At 33.4% G+C, this 20,868-nt stretch overlaps 1 protein-coding gene across 3 annotated transcripts in view; it reads left to right on the top strand.

Annotated features, from left to right (window-relative positions):
- LOC142980011 (phospholipid phosphatase 2-like) overlaps window positions 1-7,596 on the top strand; it is a 49,620-nt gene extending 42,024 nt beyond the window's left edge. For all 3 annotated transcript variants that reach the window (XM_076125274.1, XM_076125275.1, XM_076125276.1), the window contains exons 3-7: window positions 2,523-2,677; window positions 3,401-3,615; window positions 4,522-4,648; window positions 4,976-5,158; window positions 6,348-7,596. In XM_076125274.1, the coding sequence (XP_075981389.1) occupies window positions 2,523-2,677; window positions 3,401-3,615; window positions 4,522-4,648; window positions 4,976-5,158; window positions 6,348-6,473 (806 nt within the window). In that variant the 3' untranslated portion in view covers window positions 6,474-7,596. The remainder of the gene's footprint in view (window positions 1-2,522; window positions 2,678-3,400; window positions 3,616-4,521; window positions 4,649-4,975; window positions 5,159-6,347) is intronic.
- The last annotated feature ends 13,272 nt before the right edge of the window (window positions 7,597-20,868 follow it).

Genomic DNA, 20,868 nt, shown 5'->3' with positions numbered 1-20,868 from the left:
AAAAAGAGTATTATTATCATTATGTACCTACCTGAAATTCAATTGTTTTTATTTATGCTATTAAAAGGCAAAGCTATTAACATCATTCATCCTTTTCTCACGACAGCGGTATGCCGCGATATTTCCAACTTTTCATCAAGTATTTTAATCGATGCCTATTAATGGCTGTTCGATTTAACGGTCATTACCGCTAATCGAATACCGAATAATTGTTGCAGTAATTATAGCTTTTTGCCGCCAACAAGAACTATAATTCATGTTAATTTGATTGAAAATTAATTTTAACAGCATAGCTGCTTTTAGAAATGATTATGGTAACGAGTTATTTACGATTACAATAGCTGCATAGACGATAAATAAAGCGAAACGAAATATAAAACATAGAACAGCGCCATCTGTTATCGAGTAGCGGCAACTTGAAATTTTTCTTTTAAATTTTATTTGATTTTGCTCTTTAGCTAATTTAAATTACACTTACGATACAGTACAAAATATTTGATATATTTTTAAAGTCTAAATAAACGGATTATTTAATAAAAATAATTTCTTAACATGTTAGTTTAGAATGTAATCATTCAATCAGTGTTGAAGCATGCATGCGCATGCGCTCGCGAGCACGTGGAGGTCCATGTGTCGGATGACCACAATTGTTCTATTAGACAAGTTGTTACGTCACTGGTTGACAAGGCACATGCCTGCAACATTCGCGTACAGCACAATTATTACATAAAATAAATAATCGACTACACCCGTGTTAACAATGATTCCAGTATGTTAGGCTCAATGCAAATATATCGGAATAGTATAATACACATACATCCAAAAAGAGTATCTTGTTTGAAATTTCTTACATACATACTCCTAGGTAACAACTGGCAAAAGTCTCCTTCCATTGTAACTAACTCTCCCTAAAAGTCCAGATGCGGCACCCGATCTACATTTTTCCACATGCGTTTAATACTTCCACTCATTTGAGGTCATATCCGATCCTCGCCGACTCTTCACCCTAAATTCATAAGATTCACACAAAACTGGCCCTCAAAAGTTTATCAGTCACGCAATAACTAATTCAAGCATTTCGAATTGAAACTTAAATAACTCAAGCCCTGAAAACCAAAGATTCCATCATCCTATTTCAATTCCACGTGTTATTGTAACGTGCTTGTACCCGCACAGATATGTCGTAATAGCGTCCTGGTGGCGTAATATCCTACCTACATTAGATGGAGCAGGGCTGATCCCTCACTTGGGAACAGTCAGTAGCATTCTAAAGCGGAGAGTATACTAGAAGGTACGCTTTAGTTTTGAAAAATGAGATTTAGAATTTTGCGGGCTCGCTTTGTTAAGTAGAAATTCAGAAGTTAAGAAAATGTTAAAATTAGACTATCGCATGTTTGATAAGGTTTTAAATACAATATAATATGAAATATATTCCGTAGTTTAATAAAACATTTTTTGAAATAAAGATTTTTGTCAGAATGTATGTATTTTTGATTATCTAAATCTATGTTTAATGTGTGCCAATACAGAAAAAGAAAAGAAAACGCAGTTTCTAACTGTAACTATTCCAGTTCTTACAAGTTGGAATCAATCGTTAGAGTCATTGTTTCAAGCATTTTCATAATATGAGTTATCTAGACATCAATTCTTAAGTCTAATTTACAATTCATAGGACAAAATAATTTTGTATACCAGAGTTTCGTCATAATGGCAATATATTATTCTATTGCCACAATCAGTCATTCTTGATGTCTTCTTTCCTCCAAATAATCTTCTAATACATAAAATTACTCTTCCTCCCTTATCAATCAATTCCACCACCTTGTGTTTGACTCCAAGGATCACAAAACACGTGTATCATCATTATATCATCACATTAGTTCCTGGTTCGGCATTGACTTTGAACTGTCGTTCGGGGATCCCAATTGGTTAATAGCGGTCGTCGGCCAGCTCAATGTCATGGGGAGAATTCGGCTTGTGTAATAGATAGAGTATTATTAGATCTGGTCTGAACTAGGAACTGTTTTGGTTCTCAAGTAGTTCTAGATCTATTTGAGAATTGATTTAATAAGAGGGGAATAAGCGTCTTGCCTTTGATGTTATTGGTAGAACGGAAGGTAGTAGTTTCAAATGCCGTTCGCTCTAGGGTCTGATGTGAACCAGAAGTAGTTGTAGCTTATGACATAATAAGCAAAACCACACATTTTGTTTTGTTTATATTGAGTCAATGCCAAATCATAGAAATACAATCTCGACCTTCGATTGGAACAGACCTCGTCGAGTTTCAGACCGTTCTCACACCTAAAATTTAATGTTTTTTCTTTTTCAATTAATCACGGCACTTTTATGTAACTAGTGTTATATTTAGCCTAGTTCACTGCCCTACTGTTAGTTATCTCCCTTGGCTTTCCAGTTACCTCTTTCTATCATCATCTAGTAACACTATCTACTTACTGACTTTTCTTGCAGTCGGTTAAAAGACGTAAACTCATTAAGCTAATGTTTTTTCTTTTCTTCCACAGTCCTAACGCTGGTCGGTCTGTTCGAGCTGGGAGTGATCCCTAACCATAAGGGAGGGTTCTACTGCAACGACCCGGCACTCAGTCACCCCTTCACCGGAGACACAGTCGCTACTGAAGTCCTCATCTCAACTATTCTTATCTTCCCTATTTTAATTGTAAGTATTAAATGTTTTATATTGATAACAAAAATAAAGCATTATAATGTCAAGCCAATGTAACGCAGAACTAAGAAGTCGAAATAAATTCATTAAGATTTTTTTGGAAAAAGAATAAATAAGTCCCTCTTGAATAGGAAGCTTTTACACTTACTTTTACATTTATAGAACAAGTAGGCTCTTGGCTGGCTAAACAGACCTTGTGCTATAGGCACTCAGAAAAATACATTAACATAGCGGATAATAAGACATTATCTTTTAAAAACTATTTATAACCAGTTAAACCACATTTATGTACATATTTCATTACATTGTTTTTTAAAAACAATTATAATTGATTTATTTTATTTAATTGTTAAATAAGTAAATCCCCTGAAATAAAAGGAAAAATATATAATAGTATTCATCTTATGCCATAAAATCCCGTCGTACATGGAGTTTCTCTATGAAAAGTAGGCATCTAGGATAAATTGATTTTCGAAACAACAGCGCCTTACATTAAATTCTCATGGCTCAATATTCATATTTTGTTATCTTACAAGAAAACCTACTTGTAAAACATATTTCTGGAACAACTTTAATAATGTAAAGACAAAAGGAGACAAGACTTCAAAAAATATCTTATGTCAGCCAAAATTATAATCAATCCCTAACTTTAACATAAAAAGCCTTCAATCAGATCTACAACCTAAATAATTATTTTTAATTTTCTGTTTTTTTCAGTTCTTATCAACGGAGTACCTCTTCGTCCATTCCGACTTCCTAGGGCAGACCAGACTGCGTCAAACCTTCATGAACTCCTGCTACTTACTCAGGACGTACATCTACGGCCTGGCTTTCAACCTGGCCATTGTGGAGGTCATGAAAGGCATCATGGGCAGTCCAAGACCCACGTTCTTTGCGCTGTGCGAGCCTGATACTGCAAAGACTTGTAATGGGTAAGTTTTCAAGTTGTTAGTTTTCTAAATTCGTGGTCGGAAGTTAGTGTGAATGCTTATTTATTTGATCAAATGACCTTCTTTTGTTAATATTGTTCAAGCTATAATTCAACAACGTAGTAGATAGCCACGTGTGCAAGGTTCGCGTCTGAAGAATTTATACAAAAATCAGTATTTTGATTATAACATGACGCGACATTTCAAATGATACTTTGCTTAAAACTGTTGATAAAATTAATAAATTATTTAGAAGTTCAAAAATATTTCCGTAAGTTGACAGTTTGTCTCTTTCTAAATAAAAGGACGAATGATTTAAACGAAGCAATTTTACTGATAGTAAAAGTTAATGAAATTCTCTTATTCAATTACTCTGATATAGTACTTCAGTCATTACTTCATCAACAGCTATACAGTTCAGCTATGAAAATTACCTCTATCATACTCAAAGTAATGGCCCAATCTGGCCAATACCAAATTGTCCGGTCACTGACTGTCCAGTTTACGACTTCCTTCATTGTCGTGATGGTATAATATATTTGACATTGGTTAGTTTTGAGGCGTCACAAGGTTCAAATAGATGTAGGATGTTTATGTAGGAAGTTAATGTTAAACGAGGATTAGATTAGTACTGGAGTATGATTACTCATGAAAATACCAGGAATATATCTGTTAAAAAGTCCATACCAGCAAAAAAAAAACTTTATCAATGTTTAAGTTTAAAGGTCAATGTTTTGCCCTAGGTTTAACAGTAGTTTTCTCAGTTGCTTCATAAATCTCCAGGTTGATCTGCCAAGACACATAATGTCATCAAAACGTATAATATTAAAAACAAATCACTGTTTTGTTCAAACTTTAACTTTAATATCGCATTGTACTGACTTGTACTAATATTTACTGTCTCTTCAGGTCTGAATACGTAACTGACTACGCCTGCACTCCTAACCAGTATGGAAGCTGGTACCAGATGGATTCCTACAGGAGCTTCCCTTCTGGTCATTCTTCTATGTCTGTGTACTGCGGCTTCTTTATTGCAGTAAGTAAACAGCACTACATAATCAAAACAAAAAACATATTTATTTAAAAAAGGACGTACGAAGATTTTTTTTCATTTCTTGTACTCAGAGACTGATTGTGATTAACTCAACATGAGATTAATTTTAGCCACGGTCCAGCTAATATTGCTTCAAAACACTTGCCAATCCTATAGGTTAACGTAATTAAATCTCTCTTTTATCCATAGGTACTTCTTTTTGTCAAGAACTGAATTCTGTAAAAAACTTCAATATTTAACTAATTATTATTCAACCTAAATGGCGACTTTTCAGACCTTACCACATTACTTACCTACCTCTTCTTACAGTGGTACCTCCAAAGACGCGCGTTCGACTGGCAGCACCGCACCATCTTCGTGGTCCCTATTCTACAGATGCTCTGCGTGAGCTACGCGGCCATCTGCTCCCTCACCAGGATCACGGACCACCGTCATCATTGGTGGGATGTGCTTGTTGGCACACTGATCGGACTGGCTACTGTTTATTATGCTGTAAGTATTTTGGAGATTGCTTAAGATATCGAATTCTGGAAGGAAAAAAGAGGGCGTTTGTCAAGCAGTGGAACACAAAAGACGGCTGAAGAAAAATATATATATTTTCGGTTGAATCTTTTGAAGGAAAAGAGTCTTTTAAAGTGTATGTAGCAGATGATGAAAAACTCTTGATTGGTTAACTATATTTAAATGTGCAGCGAACTTATAGATTCATTGACTAATTTCATTGCACTACATAGTATACGGGTATTCAAGATATGGAAACGAAATGTTTTTATCATTTAAAGAGAGATCTTTCTTTTATCTATCTTTTTTCCCATTATTTGAATTTATATTTTATAAGTATTTTACGGACAATCCGATAGCCAACGCATTGCAAACTTTTTGCAAAACTTGATTTACTTATTCAATATTAAATAACATATTAGGTCCATTTACCCAATTTATGCATTGTGTTTACCAAACCGCAAACCAAGCCCATACAATATTTACTGGACATTATAGTTACGTCACAAAATCGAACCATAAAATTAGTAAAATCTTTCCTCCTGAATAACGCCCATTGTCACGTACGCATACAACTTCATTCACGTATAAAATACGTCACTAGGGGCTTTTCCAAATAGTAGCCGGGTATTGACCGCAAATAGTGACCATAGTATGAATAAAAGACTGAAAAATAGTACCTATTTGTGTGGAAAGTACTATATTTTGCTCTTTAGTATTTCCTGTTGTTTTGATTTAATTGTGGAATAAAAGTTGAATGTACTCGGTTTGGGTTATTTTTATGATGTGTCTTAAAGGCGTAATTCTTCGTTATAATTCGTTTGAAATGTTAAGTTTATGTGAGTCCTTACCGAGCCTAATAGTTTAACCACGATTCTAGTTTTCGTAACTCCTAAATGACGTAACTAAAAAAAAAATATAATAGTGTTCTATGTATGACGCTTTAAACCTATTTCATACTTCAATCACTTAATTAAAATGTCAATAATTCCGATGAATTAATTGTTAATCAGTCAATTAATATTAAAATGATCAGTCAATGACCTGATCAAATCAATATCTTCACAACTTTTTAAAATCTATTTTCTAATTGGAAATCTCTGTCTAGCAATGACTACTAGTTAGAGGTATGTATGTAAGGTATTTTGAATCATAAAATTAATTGTCTTTTTCTTTCCAGGTTCTCTTGTCAAGAAACTTCTCAAGCGATAATTCAAAATCTTCAAACGACCAGAAGTCAGAGCAGAGTCAGCATACTGTTAGGACTTTATTATACGACGAACGACACAGAGCTACTGTATCTTAGAGTGAAATTATTACAGTGTATTGAATACTAGAGTGTGATCAAGACCTGGATCTAAGTAGTAGATCAATTTGTCTGTTTGTCCGTCATTGTAATGCGGTGGTAGCCTGGGTGTTAAAAATTCAGAGTATAAGAGTAGTCTCGACTAGAATTGAATATCGATTTCTAAAGTGAACCTGTGTGGCGATTTGATCATGGAAAAGTGTTGTTGATCAACTATTGAAAATTTTGTTTCCATATGCTGCCTAAATTTCCAGACATGTAAATGTCCAGCTATTTTTTATTTAATTGGTATTTTTTTATAAGCATATGAATGGGTTTTTTACGTGCTGGATACGTTAAGTGCCTGCCCGTTTGAATAAAAACGTAAAAACGTAACTTATTCTTTATATATTTTTCTTTATATTCTTATAATATCAGCTATAATTGTTTTGTAAAAAGACGATTTTAAATCGATTTTAAACCTAGTACATAAGTAGACCTACAAAAACGCGAACATTTTACGTATTTCAAAATTCTGGAGATTCCACAAAAAAGGAAATGTTTCGTAATTACGAATTACGTTTAAATAGGTGGTATCAGTGTGTAGGACTGATCTATCGAAATTATATTTTGATTTGATCAGTAATTTGAAATCAATAAATTATTGATCAAGTGATCAAATTACGAAATGAGAAAAACAATAACGACGCATTATTTCTTTAAAAATAGGGATTGTAGTAATTTTGTTTTTTATTTTGTCATAATATTTCATGAAGAAATGAATGTAGGAAATACAACAAAGAAAATAATGTGTATTGCGTAATAATTATTATTTATCAGTATTATTTATTTTAGGTAGGATTTTATAATAATTGTATTTTATAAGGTGCGTTGTTTAGAGAAAAATGTATGACGAAATGTATGAGTGTGGACAAGAAAATGTGTAGGTTTAATAAATAAAGCATTTTCAATTATGCCAACCCCCAAAGGAGGGAGGCGTGATATTATATTTTTGTATATTTTGTATAATCAAGTAATGATTTTGAAATCATTCTAGCTAGGTGTATATAGATAGGAATTGAATTATGAAATGTCAATGAAGAATGATATTTCGTAAACGACAATAAAAATATTTATTTTTATATACCTGTTTTTTATTTACCTGTGTATTTTTTTAGCAATTAATGCACTCAAGTAACATTTAATATAAAAAATATATTACTTGTTCTTAGAGTGAAAAATCATTGTGACCAAACCTTTCTTACCGTTTAAAACATTTCTTGAAGGGATGCAAAGTCCCCAATCAGCACTAGACTCAAGTGGGAGGAAACCCTCACCCAGCAGTGGGACAGTAACGGGTTCAGACATTTTTTAGTTTCATTATTACTACTTAGATAGTCATAACTTTTAAACTCTCGCGTTGAATGTTTAATACATAATAGAATACGGTAATTAACGCGAACACGCATTTTACCTTAAAATGCCTAACGTTTCGGCGCAGATTGCACTCGCCGTGGTTGCAGGCGATTATAGGAGATGTACGTAAAATTAACTATTATTTAATTGATTGGATCCTTTGCCAGGATAGGATTTGCGAGCTGATACCTATCTAACAATTTCACAACGCAAACATCCATTGCGTAATTCAGTTTATAATCCTATCGCATGATCTAGTGCCCCTCATATTACGAAACAGGTCCTTCAAACCTATGATCCCTTCGCACGGAGGGCCAAATATAGGTCGATGTGTTGCACAACTTCTGCTATGGACCCTTTAGGCCCTATTACTGAATTAAGGAAGCTCTTGATTACTGCTTTGATACCCGTGTGACGATTTATTAATTTAATATAAGATATGTTTCCGATGCTTATGGCTATATTCAGTCATTTTGATTCAAAAGTGGCATTAATACCTTTTTGAAAATGCGTATTGGATACAGTCGTGAGTACGAATTGTAATCATTGGAACAGTTCCAAACAAATATTGATAACTGAAAACATAAATTTGGCTGAAAAATTAATGTGATACATGTTGTAAAACTATAATGGTTGGATGATCATCTATCTATTCATATAATTATGTGTAGAGCTGCAAAAGACGCGACACGCCCGGGATTGAACAAAGTGACGCACCTACTCACCGGTTGTTAGAAATGGGCTGATAGATAGAAGCTTGCTCATAAATTGTTTAAATTTCACTCTGCAACAGAATCATATTAAGACATCTTGTGTTCAAACCAAAGTCCTAACATAGTAGATTGCGACAATTTCTCAGAACTAACTAATGAGAGAATCGACTGATTTATCACTTAAGTAATCTGTTTCACACATTCGAATTGTTGTAAATTGTTTGTGTGGAATAATATCAATTCTACTATAATGTACAGTCGCAAACGTGAACATGTAAGAACGCCACATTGCCTAAATTTTGGTTTTTGAATATGAATCTAAAAAATAGTGCGATAGATTTTCCCCAGAACACTATTAGGTAATTACATCAATTTGAAATTCATTAAGCGAAAGCAGTTTTATTTTCAGTCCATTTCCTGTTTATTACAAAAGTTATAACTGTTTCTTACATATAATAAATTTTAAGTAATTAAGACATGTAGATAAATAAATGTCCGTAACTGTACAAGTAGTGATATTGCGCCTAAATTCCTTAAAATATATTCTAGAACAAAGAGCTATTAGCGAATATCCCAAAATACAACGTTTTATCACAAATAGGCGCAGTTCAATGAGGTCTTACTATCTTTGATGTGCCGTCAGCTACGTCTGTTACTGTCCAAAATGTCTGATGTGGTAATTAATTGTTTGTTTTGATTTAGAGCAGGGGAGTGATAGCCTAGTGGCATCCTTACGAGTAAGTAGTAAATACCTCTTCTTGCGAAAATGAAAAGCGTTTGACAACTCAATAATTGACTGAATCGACGTTTTCTGATAAAATTAGGGTTTAAATCTTAATGTAAATGAAAAGAAATAAAAGCAAATGTGGTAAGTAATGGTAGAGGTGCAACGGGTTAAATGTTAAATGTAAATAAATAAAAAACGACAGTACATTAACCAATTTCGAAAGATTAAAAAGAGAGCAACATCACTACGTCCTTTCTTAATCTTAACGGTAATAATGTAAAGCATACCCATCATGATTGTCAAAAAAACAATTATTTACGAAAATATTACCTGCGGTGGAAAAACGGTACACGTTTGTAAGTCCACGTGCATATCCACGATATAAATCGAAAATAATTACATCTATCCGTCGTGTTTACAAGTACTTGGCTGTCCTAACGTTGTAGGGGAAGGGAAAAATACAATAAATCACAATATAACGCGGGCGACACCGCGCTAACGGATAGTGGAGTGCATTAATTTCGCTGAGAGTGTTTTGTAAGTGAAATATGTATGAGTAATTTTGGTAGGGGCTACTTGGTAGAGTTTTTAAAATTATGAGTGATGAGAATACGTATTTGGTCAGTAAAAGTGGCCAGTATGATCATTACTATTTTGTCTAAAGGACCTTTAAATTTGTCGTAAAAAATATGTTCTCGTGTACGTACGATTTATCGAATTTCATACATTAGTAGAATCCAATTAATTCCGATTTCGGCCATTCACCAAGAGGAGTTAGTAGAATGCAAATATGCAAATTTCGCTGGCAGAATATACAATATACAGAATTTGGAACATTACTGTCACACACACACCAACTTATGCATCGGACGGTGTTCTGTTTGATACAGCTTTTTAAACTTGGAAAATTAAATACACATAAATGGTTATTATAATTTACATAAATCATGCAAGTCAAGACTCTTTAACAAGACTACTCCACGAGCTATAGAGATTTAACTATGCGTAATCAAACCAAGTGGATTTGATCTCACTTGGTTTCAAAAAATATGTATGCAAATATTCATATAGGATGAAATTCTGCACGAATACATTGACAGCTTAAATATTCACCGTTTTCATTTTAATTTATATACAGTCTTGTGTAACGAAACCATAGCGCGATTCAGAAACAATGCACAACGCCATCTATTGGGCGTGAGAGGAGATTAATTTTCAGTGCGAAAGTTACTGTTTAGTGGTATCGTTGGGTTTTTACACAAGAGATTCTTAGTGTCATGAGTATCAAAGCTTGTTCTAATAGGAGTGAGAAGCAAAATTAAAAATAGTAAAACTCTAATATTTTGTAGGCTATCGTTACGGCATTCTTCATGAATGTGGCAAATATTATTTCTCACTTACAAGTCTAACGGTTTCAGAGGTTAGTATCATCAACACAAAACGTGACAATATACATTACAATTCCAAAGCAATGAACACTAGGGTATTTAAAAAAAAAGTCCATAAATATAGGAAAGTATCGTAATGTTTTTGATTTCTCACGTTTCGGCCATATTTAAAAAGTGATGCCTATTTACATTTATATTGTACAACAACAGAAAATTTAAAAAAAATCCACCATACCTTACCACCGTTTTTTTTATACTAACATGTTATACAACAACATAGAAAAGATTTAAAAATCCACCTCTTAATAAATCCAAATTCCAGAACTTCCTTTTTCATATCTAAAGAGACGCTTCCAAAATTCTGTTCTACATTTCAAATACTACCTCAGACCTAATATTAGATCGGGACCTCAATATTGGAAACAAAAAGATAAAATCCACCAGGTGTCTTCGTAATAAACTCTGTTCAGAATCTATAGTCCGACAACTTAGTAGAAAGCCTTGGTAAACAAGGTTTAATAAAATAATAACGTCAACGGGTGGTCAATTTTTTTTAAACTGGCCAACGGTGCAGGACTTTGTTATAGTGTCCAAGTGTGTGGACGTTACACAGGTACTCTCCCTATTTCTTCATTCTCATAACCCGGTGGGAGGATCCGACACGACCAGTGAGGGGCAAGACCGACGGTTTTACGTGCTCTCCGCGGCACAGTGGTCTATGACCTGAACTTCCTGACTCCGGGAAATTGACTTAATAAAAATTCTCAGAAAAGACTTTTTGGCCCGACCCAGGATTCGAACACGAGAACTCTTGCGCGGCAGTACCGACCACGCAACAGAGGCTAAGTTTAGAGAGTTGAGAACTATAATTATATGATTCCAAAATAAAATAGCTATATCACACAGGCCGACTGCATATGCCTATGGGTCACTGAGGCTCTAAATTCTGCATTTAATTTTTATATACCTCCACCAGCTGCCAATAGCCAGCAAGCAAGGCTCTCTACAAAGTTGTCAAACTACTTATATGTAGGTCTTATGTCATAAGATTGACCTGAATTTTGGGACCTAGTTTTCTGTTTTGATTGTATAAAGGAAAAGGTATTATGTAAAGGGATTGTATTCGTTAGTCTTTGAAGTTATAACGAGTAACAAAGTTTTTGTATCAAGACGCCTAGAACAGAATTGAGATCAAGGAAGTTAGGTTGTTATTTGTTCCTTGAGATATTGGTTTTTATGAAGTAGATAAGACTGAAAGAATGATTTCTACTCAATTATTAACTTTAAGATCGCTTTTTCCATTATAAGATAACTTTCCCGATAGATAGGTAGGTATTCAGACTGTATAAAAAATAATTAAAGTCTTTTATTATTGCTCCGAATATTTAATGGTTTCTTAATTTTGACAATACTTTGGTTTTCAGTTGTAAAGGAAGGTTAAGGGCACGGTTAGTACATTATTACTATTTATTACCCTGGTGAAGTAATACCATATACGGCACTGTTTCAAATCGAACTATCACATTTCATCAAATATGCGAAGTGGCCTATTAAAATAAAGACATACAGTATACTAAAAGTGTTGTTTGTGCTTGTCTGTAGACAGGTCGGTAATGTAGATCATACGGTCTATTAAACAAATACCAATTACGTGAACTGAAGTACCGTTAGCACAAATATTAGTAAAAAAGTTACCAAAAAAAATATTTTTTGTCAATTTGCAGCTACATTCGACAAAAGATAAGACGAATTCGCCAAATATGTTTATTAGATTTAAGAAGGTGGAAAAGAAAACGGTATTACCTAAGATTTAGACACTATTATTAATTAATTACTACTACTATATACTATCGGATATAGTAAATAAAATTGTGTTTCTATACAACTTTCGTATATTATAATGCCAAAAAATCTTTCTTGTATTAATTGATATTTGACCGGTACCTATTGCTCATGACTATGACTTTAAATATAAACGAGAAAGTATTTAAAATTGATAATAAAAAAAAATACTTCATATCACCAAAAAAATTTAAAAAGCTACTGTAAGTAGGTACTTAATTTCGGAAACATATTGCCGTGGTCAGTAATTCGTTCTGTTGACCATACCCCTTCCCCATCAGGTACTGGACAGGTGGAGGGAAACCCCATAGCGTCTGACTCATCGTCACAGAGGGTGGGTACACACTACACTGCATATAACGGACTTTTTGCAACCGACAGATTACTATCGGCTTTGTTATGTTTGACATGAAATAGTGTTATGATGGGAAATGGTGATAGTTTTTAATTGTCGGACATTGCATGTAGGTACAGAGTAATTAAGTATAAATTGATTACAGGTAGACAGTTGGTTACGCCGTTGATGGGTTAAAATATGACAGATATTTCATTTTAATTTGAATACCTGTCTTGAATAGATTTGGCATGATCTCTGAACTATGTTTCGTCTTAAAAAATGAATCACTAATCTAACACGAAAATATCTAACAAACGATGAAATAAAAATCCTAATTGGTTCGTTCTTTTTATAATGATAGATAATTATTATTTTACATTAATTAAACTATTTTTAGTAAATCTGTGTCATTGAAATTACTATTGAAGTTTAAACTCTGGAAATATGTCAGTCAATAAAAAGATTGTCTTCTATATGCAAAACAAAGAAAGTTCATTATATTAATACTCAATACTCGTGTATGTTTAGTTTAATTTATTAGGACTCCATGTTGATTATTTTAGCAGTATTTCGTCAGGGGTCGTTGAACGCTAACATCTGGTTAATTCGCATGCAATATGATCTACAGTTTATCATTTACTTGCGTTTTCATCGAATATTACAGCATTTCTATTTATAAAAGGATATAATCATCTTCCAGTTTAGACTCCTATACTCCTTTGTATTGGTAGACTAAGCTATAAGTGAATATATATTACTGCGGACTGCAATTTTCTACTTGGATTCTTACGATCAAAAAAATATATTTGGTCATATGAGGATTTTAAGTATTTAATTTTTATTATTTTGAGCACAGCCTAAGCTTTACAACTTTTCGCCATTTTATATTGACAATATATAATAAATTCGGAAGAAATATTAAAAAGAGGAAAGTAAAATAAGCAATTAAACGAAAATGAAAACAAAAAATCCTCATTTTTCATGTAAATACATACACATGCTTGTACCACACACAAACTAGCCCACTAACACATTTTACTGGTTTTGTCAAAACCATGACAAAATGGAAATGTTGATAAAAGTAACATACAATCGCTCTTGATCAATACAAATTAAATAAATTTAACTTTCTTTATGTGTGAATTAGGATGTCCGGACTTATTAGTTTGGTAAGAAATAACTTTTGGATGGTAAAATCGAGCCGTGCTTACTAAAAAACAGGCAAAGTGAAATACTCGTCGAAGAGATTTTGAAATAATTTTAAACGCCTGTTTAAAATATAATGTTATATTAAGTATCAAACATGCGAAGCTGCCTGCTTGTTTTGTTAGTGGAAGATTTTACTAATTATATTGAATGCGAAAATTTACTAGGATAAATATAATTCTTTAGTTCTTCTTTAGTTTAAAATCTGGAATAATTTCAGCGCAAAGAATACTCCTTTCATCCCAGGCCTTGTGCCTAGTAAGTACTTATGTCACCAGTTCTAAATCAATCTAATTCCTAGACCAATATCATTACAAATCCTGTCTTAGAATCTTCTCAGAACTTCTCTATAGCACATAACTCCAGGTAAGAATACCATAGCTTTATCTTGATCAATTATCCCGACGGCCGCCATGTTGGATTCGTGAGTGATTAAATGTGACGTCAGATGTGCATTAGCTGTAATCCGATGCACCATACATTTTGATCTAAGAATAAACTCGATGTTAATGGTAGTTTAGTTTATAATACTAGGTATAAATATCTATGTCATGTATGGTGTTAGAAGATCTTTTAGTCTGTATAGTTTAAAATTGATGAAAAATGTTTTTTTTAGACAACTCCCGCACTAAGAATTGCTCTTGTGTCGCGGGGACTTTTACAAACAACGGACACAAAGCACAACTAGGCCCGAAACAACCATTTGTGAATCGCACTAATAATTGTTCCTTGTGGGAATCGAGCCCACTACCTCAGTCGCATACTCATAGAAAAGATATTAGTACCTAAATCTTTCGTATATTGCACGACGGTTAATTTCGATTGAAACATTTACATCGAAAAGAAATAACTTATGTCGATGCTCTAAAATAAAAGCTGCAATCGCGTGGGAAGAAACATTCGACTTTGACTCCAAATCCGTCGAAATTAAATCAAATCATATACTTTTATTCACAATAGCATATTAATTCAAGAATTTGGACATCACATAAAATCTAACGACACAAAACTTAAGATAAAAGTAAAAAATAAAATTAGCCGCGTAGGAGTGAAGACATTATAGTGTTTTATTTTTAAAAACTAGTTCAAAAATTCCGTAAATAGTTTTCAACCTGTCACATTTTCCCGCGCAACTGACAGACTATAAACTTTAATGGTTCATGGTGTCAAAAGATAGATGGCGCGTAAATAGATTATTTGGAACTGTTAATGGTAATGTTGAAAATGTTAAATTTATCGTTTTAGTTAAGTTTTTATAGCGAATATTTCTTATAGTAAAGCTTAGTTTTATGAGCTACTAAGTATGTTTATATGTTTTTAAGTGACTTACTAAAAAGGTTGGATTTAAAATTTTGTAATGTTTTATTGCCATCTACTAATAGCCAGTGACGTTGACGTAATGCACAGTTATGTTATTTCAATTATTATTTAATAAAAAAAAAGCCACAAAGATTTGTGTAATAAGCTGCGGTAGTCAAATTTATGGTTATGTCGTGTAATGGCGACATTGCATTACCGACGTAAAAGCACAAATTGTGGAAGTGCTACCAGCATTGTGTAATATTTATATGAAGCACAAAGTTCGTCGATCTGTGCCTACCTTTTCCCCATATAGGTAGGCATAGATCATTTATGTATAAAGTTCTTGAGAGGAAAAACAACAAATAAGTTAGTAAACAACCTTAATTGCCCAAATATAAATCTTTTTATAAGTATATCTGCCTCTTCCTGTGGGAAAATGGCATATTATGATAAGGTTACAGTTCTTAAGGTAAAAAATACCAAATTAATTAGTACACAATCCAAATTATCGTAATCCAAATCTAATTATATCACCACAAAGTAAGTAAGTACTTGAAGTATAAACAAACCCTAGGCGTCAAAACGAGGGTTGTGGAAACAATAGACACATCGGTGTCGAAAGGGGGCTGGCAGTGCTGGCACGTGTGTTATTTATTTACACATGTGATTTACGAGCACGTTATGGTCCTTTAGCGACGCAACGAAGGCGCCAGTGAAACGATCCTGACTTGCCTTGCAGTTGAGCTGCATAGGAACGGAGTGGAGTAGATTGAAATCGTATGTTCTTTTTATAAACAGCATATTTAACTAACGTTCATAATAATCACAATGACTGCCACTGTTTAGCAGTTCTTTAAACCGTTCTCAAATGAGAGTAGCGTCCCTGCTCTTTGCCTTTTGGCCAAAGCTTTGATATCCATATAATTCTATTTTTCAGAGAAGATCTGAAATGTGACCAGCTAATATTGACTAATGGGTTAAAACGGCTCAAATACCTATCCAATATTTATTAATTTGTGGAAAGTTAAAAATGTAGAAGCTACGAATTATCCTATGTGGTCTATACTTTTTGAAACAATTGTCAAGACTATTACAGTTTCCTATTTGGAATTTATTAGAATCTTGTTTGAATAATAATCCATCAAACGCTTGTAGATAAGACACAACAAAAAATATTTACACCTAAATTCGACTCCATCCCACCTTAGTTCCAATGTTTACAAGCTCAGACGCACGTCCTAGACAAACAAACAAACCGTCACACACGGATAACCGTGAGTCCGTGAACAAATCCATCTCTTTTTATAGACACGGTAATTAGACACACCCACGTCACGCATAGGGGTTGCAGTTGTAAGGGCTCTTTAGAAGGGTTAGAGGGTGTTCTAGGATAGATGATGAGGAACTAGGCTTGTAATTATGCGAAGTGGTTTTACAGCTCTATTTAAATTGGCCATAGGAATAAGTTCCTTTATATTTCTACCTATATAATCCAATCAGACATATGAATACACATTTGTGCGTAAATATAATTCCAGAGATATGTTCTGACCTATGTAACCTAAAATTTTAATCCATTAAATATCGATTTTGGTCTAAGAGGTCTTAATTAGTACCTACATTTGTAAAAGATACTAATTAAAATGCTTTATAACTCTATTAAAAGGAATATGTATCTGCATAGACGTCAAAGCGTCAGATTTTACAACAATCAAATGTATTTAAAGAGGGACTGCAAAGAAATTAAAACGAAATTATTAATAGTTTCAGCCTGAGTGACCGATAAGTTTTAGAAAATAAATCTACAGTAATCAAATTAAACATTGAATAACGTTTGTGTATAACTTACCTACCTACTAGTTACCAAGCCAAGCCAGTAATGTAATTGTTATCTATTTGTAAAAGTAACACTCCCTACTTAGTACTATAACGAGCAGACACGATTACTGTCACTTGACCTTTTTAAAAGTTCCTACGTATTGTGTAATTAGTGGTCGAAGGGAAAGTAAGCTTGCCGGAAACACTGGATAAGGAGTTCCGTTTGATACATTGTTGCTACATTAGGTACTATTTAACTGGACGTTTACTTTAAAGTGGGTGCCTATACCGCAATTCTGTACAGTCGGTACAGTCGAGTATCGAGAGTTTGACATTTAAAATGTACTGCCAAATTAGTTCTTACGAAGCTCGGTAGAGGCGCTAAACAGATTTTCGTGTAAAATTTCTCGATAGCTAGCCGGTTGTCGGTAGTCAATAGTAGTAGAGAATAATACAAGCTACTCTTATTACTATAATTCAAAGAAAACATAATTCGCACAATATTAGTTGATTCTGACCACGATTTCATTAATTTCTAAGCTTCGTTTGAATGAAATTTGCGTCTTCTATATTACTAACAATAGTTAATAATATGCGAAAGTACGTAACTTAATATCGATTTAAACAATATTGATAGATAACAGACGTCGAAATTGTAACAAACTTCGGACTCACGAAACATAGTAGGTTGACTGAACTGTGAAATGAACAAAGTGTTGTACCTAGTAAGTAGTTCCACCAACTCCATGTCATTCTCGAATTATCCAAAAAATGCTGAAAAATATTGATACGGTTTTCCCCAATAAACATAATTGTTTATAAGGAAAGTTTCAGTACATAATTAATTAAGAATTTGTTTGGATGTTCTGTTATAATATTATGACTTTCAATGTCGAATGAACGTGTTTTTCAGACAAACAGAGCTACATTACAGTCGGGTAATAATAATAATAACACTGATTTTCTTTGGTAGTGAATGGTTTCCTTTGTGTATCTATGAGTTCAGACAATATATTTAATCACTCAAATCCTAGTCTTAGAAATTAACAATAAATTGTATACTACTTAATGGGTTTTAAACGAAATTCTCACCGTTCTTGTAAAATTCGCTGCAAATTTCCAACCAAATGATAAAAAAAACATCCTCCATTTTTACATTTATACCATTCATAAAAACCAATACGAAGCATCAAAGCTTTGAACGAGTTCAAGAGTTCTATTCAAAACGATAAGGACTTTTGACATGCATGACACACAGTACCTTTGCCAACTGCTATACGAATATCAACCTTATGTGGTAGACATAAGGTGTATGGGTGTGTATTGGTAAGTATCGTTGTGGACAAGCTGACTGCATTGTTTTTCTTCGTGAGGACAATGGTTGATGCTAAGAGTACTCTGCTTCGCCTATTTCCTATGTAGGCAATAAGTGCGCGTTTCCATTGTACTTCTGGTGTTTATGCTTTAATATCTATTAGTTTAGGTCTCCTATCTCCTGTTAAAGAAAGTTATCTCACCACTTGATCCATGATGATAAAAATATGGTGTGAAACGACTAATCGGAATTTCTGTGAACTATTTTACAAGCTAGATTATCATAACTAGATCGATAGCAATGATGAATGCTCCCTCTGTTGCTCGAGTAACGCCTGAAGTATAAGCGACTTAATACCTTTATTGTTATAACTGATTATTACACACCTTTGAGTGTCGAATTGTTCATAAAACTTTCATTATTATTTTACTTCGAAACATACATACGATACAATACACTGTAAAATAAGCACTGTCTAGTTTAAGCTTTTGCGTTAGGTACTGTAATATTCTCGTGTCGCATAACAACGGAGCAGTACTCTAGAAAGCTTTGTGCCGTATGGACGGAAGCGAATGAGAAGCCTTCGAGAGGCACAGCACGCGATAGCGCCTACAACCTACAACTGAAGCCTCTCTTCATAATGTCGGTGGATACGAGGACCCTTCATCATGATGGCAAAAGGAACATGTGGCACGGAACTAACGGCATTTGCGTTGTTTGTTAAGGAAAATATTTTGTAAGCTTTACTACTAGGTTTCATGTTTTCTTTTAGGTAGGTATTAGGTAGACATCTATCTACTAGTAAATATGGTACTCTTCAGACTTTTTCAAGAACCAGTTTATAAATTGGACTACTGTTTTATACTGCGTTTCAATTTGTGTCGCTTTAACATATCAATGGAACAAGGAGACTGTGAGTGGTTTAAGTAACCCTTTCCAAATACTTCCTATTGTAATGCATCATTAATAATAGCAACTGTGCAATTTCTTTTAACTGTTATAAAAAATCAGCAAAATCGCGGCTTAAACGAACAGACAGACAAACAAACACACAATTTAACCAATTGTTAATAGTAAATTAACGTCAGCTGAAAACCCACACACATCTTCAAAATCTCCTTCAGACTTGACCCGCCATTTTAACCTAGACAACGCCCACTCATCCACTATTAACAAAACAGTCTCGCGTCCTTTTACACTTGACCCTGAACTTGCGAACAGTCAAGTGCGAGGATGTGCCAAAACCGAGGGTCCATGATTGGGTAATAGCCTGAATGATTATTTCCTTCGTTCTTTATGTCACCGTGATCAAATGATATATGGATTGACGCAAATATACACGCAGTTTCTTTGTGACTAAAGATTTATACGTGTCATAAAATGTTTTGTTTTTTGAAGGAACTTTCCAGATTAAATGGCCATTTGACTTCGTGGAGATGAATTGAAAATTGGTTTCACACGCATTGTAAATTGTTTGGGCTTTGAACTAGGCTTTGAGTGTGAAAGAATAATTTGAAATGAAATAATGAAAAATTGTTGGACTAAAACAATTAAGATATAGGTATACCTATCTAATACCTGCTAGGTGCCTACTTACTTTGAGTTGATTGCTTTTGTAAATAATTGTGATCGACTCATTGTTTTTCAAAATCAATTATTAATAATAATACAGTAAAGTAAAATAGAATTGAACTGTAACTAAAAACGTACCTAATACTGAAAAATTAATTTAACAGTTTCAGAAACCTACACAACTTGCATAGAACTGGTACCTACTTAGCATCATAATACTATCGGCTATTCGATTCACGTGAAATGCATGATAAAATGAAACATTTTATTTTATTTTCCTTGCTAGGAGTCGGTATTCCTAGCCGATACCTAATATTTTTCTCAGACAGTTTAACATTGCTGAATGATTAAACCCGTAAAAGAACTAGTAACGCCATCTCTAATTTGTTTTAAGAACTATAAATACTGTCCGTATATAAAATAGCGTATTTGATAAGTCATTGTATAGAAAAAATAACGTAGATTTGAAATTTAAACGGCTGCTTATATCTAGATACTATGAATATTTAATGATCTCGAAAAACTTATTTTTTCGTAAAACTCTTTGTAAATGCACACAACTAGTATTGCCAGCGTAAAAACTAATAACAAAATATTTTTGGTTAACTTCAAAGTGTAACAACATCAATCCCGGGTGATAATTACAATACGATATTAATATTGTGATTTAATATTTAAAATTTGTTTTTGCTTCGTAAAAGTATTTGAATTTAACAAAATAAATTATAAAAAAATTTTAGATAGGTAAACTATAGCAACCCTATCTGGAGGATGTCAAAA

This window comes from Anticarsia gemmatalis, chromosome 17 (assembly GCF_050436995.1).
Source record: "Anticarsia gemmatalis isolate Benzon Research Colony breed Stoneville strain chromosome 17, ilAntGemm2 primary, whole genome shotgun sequence".
NCBI lineage: Eukaryota > Metazoa > Arthropoda > Insecta > Lepidoptera > Erebidae > Anticarsia > Anticarsia gemmatalis.
Note: the sequence above shows the minus strand (reverse complement) of the source record. Positions and strands in the feature narration are given on the sequence as shown.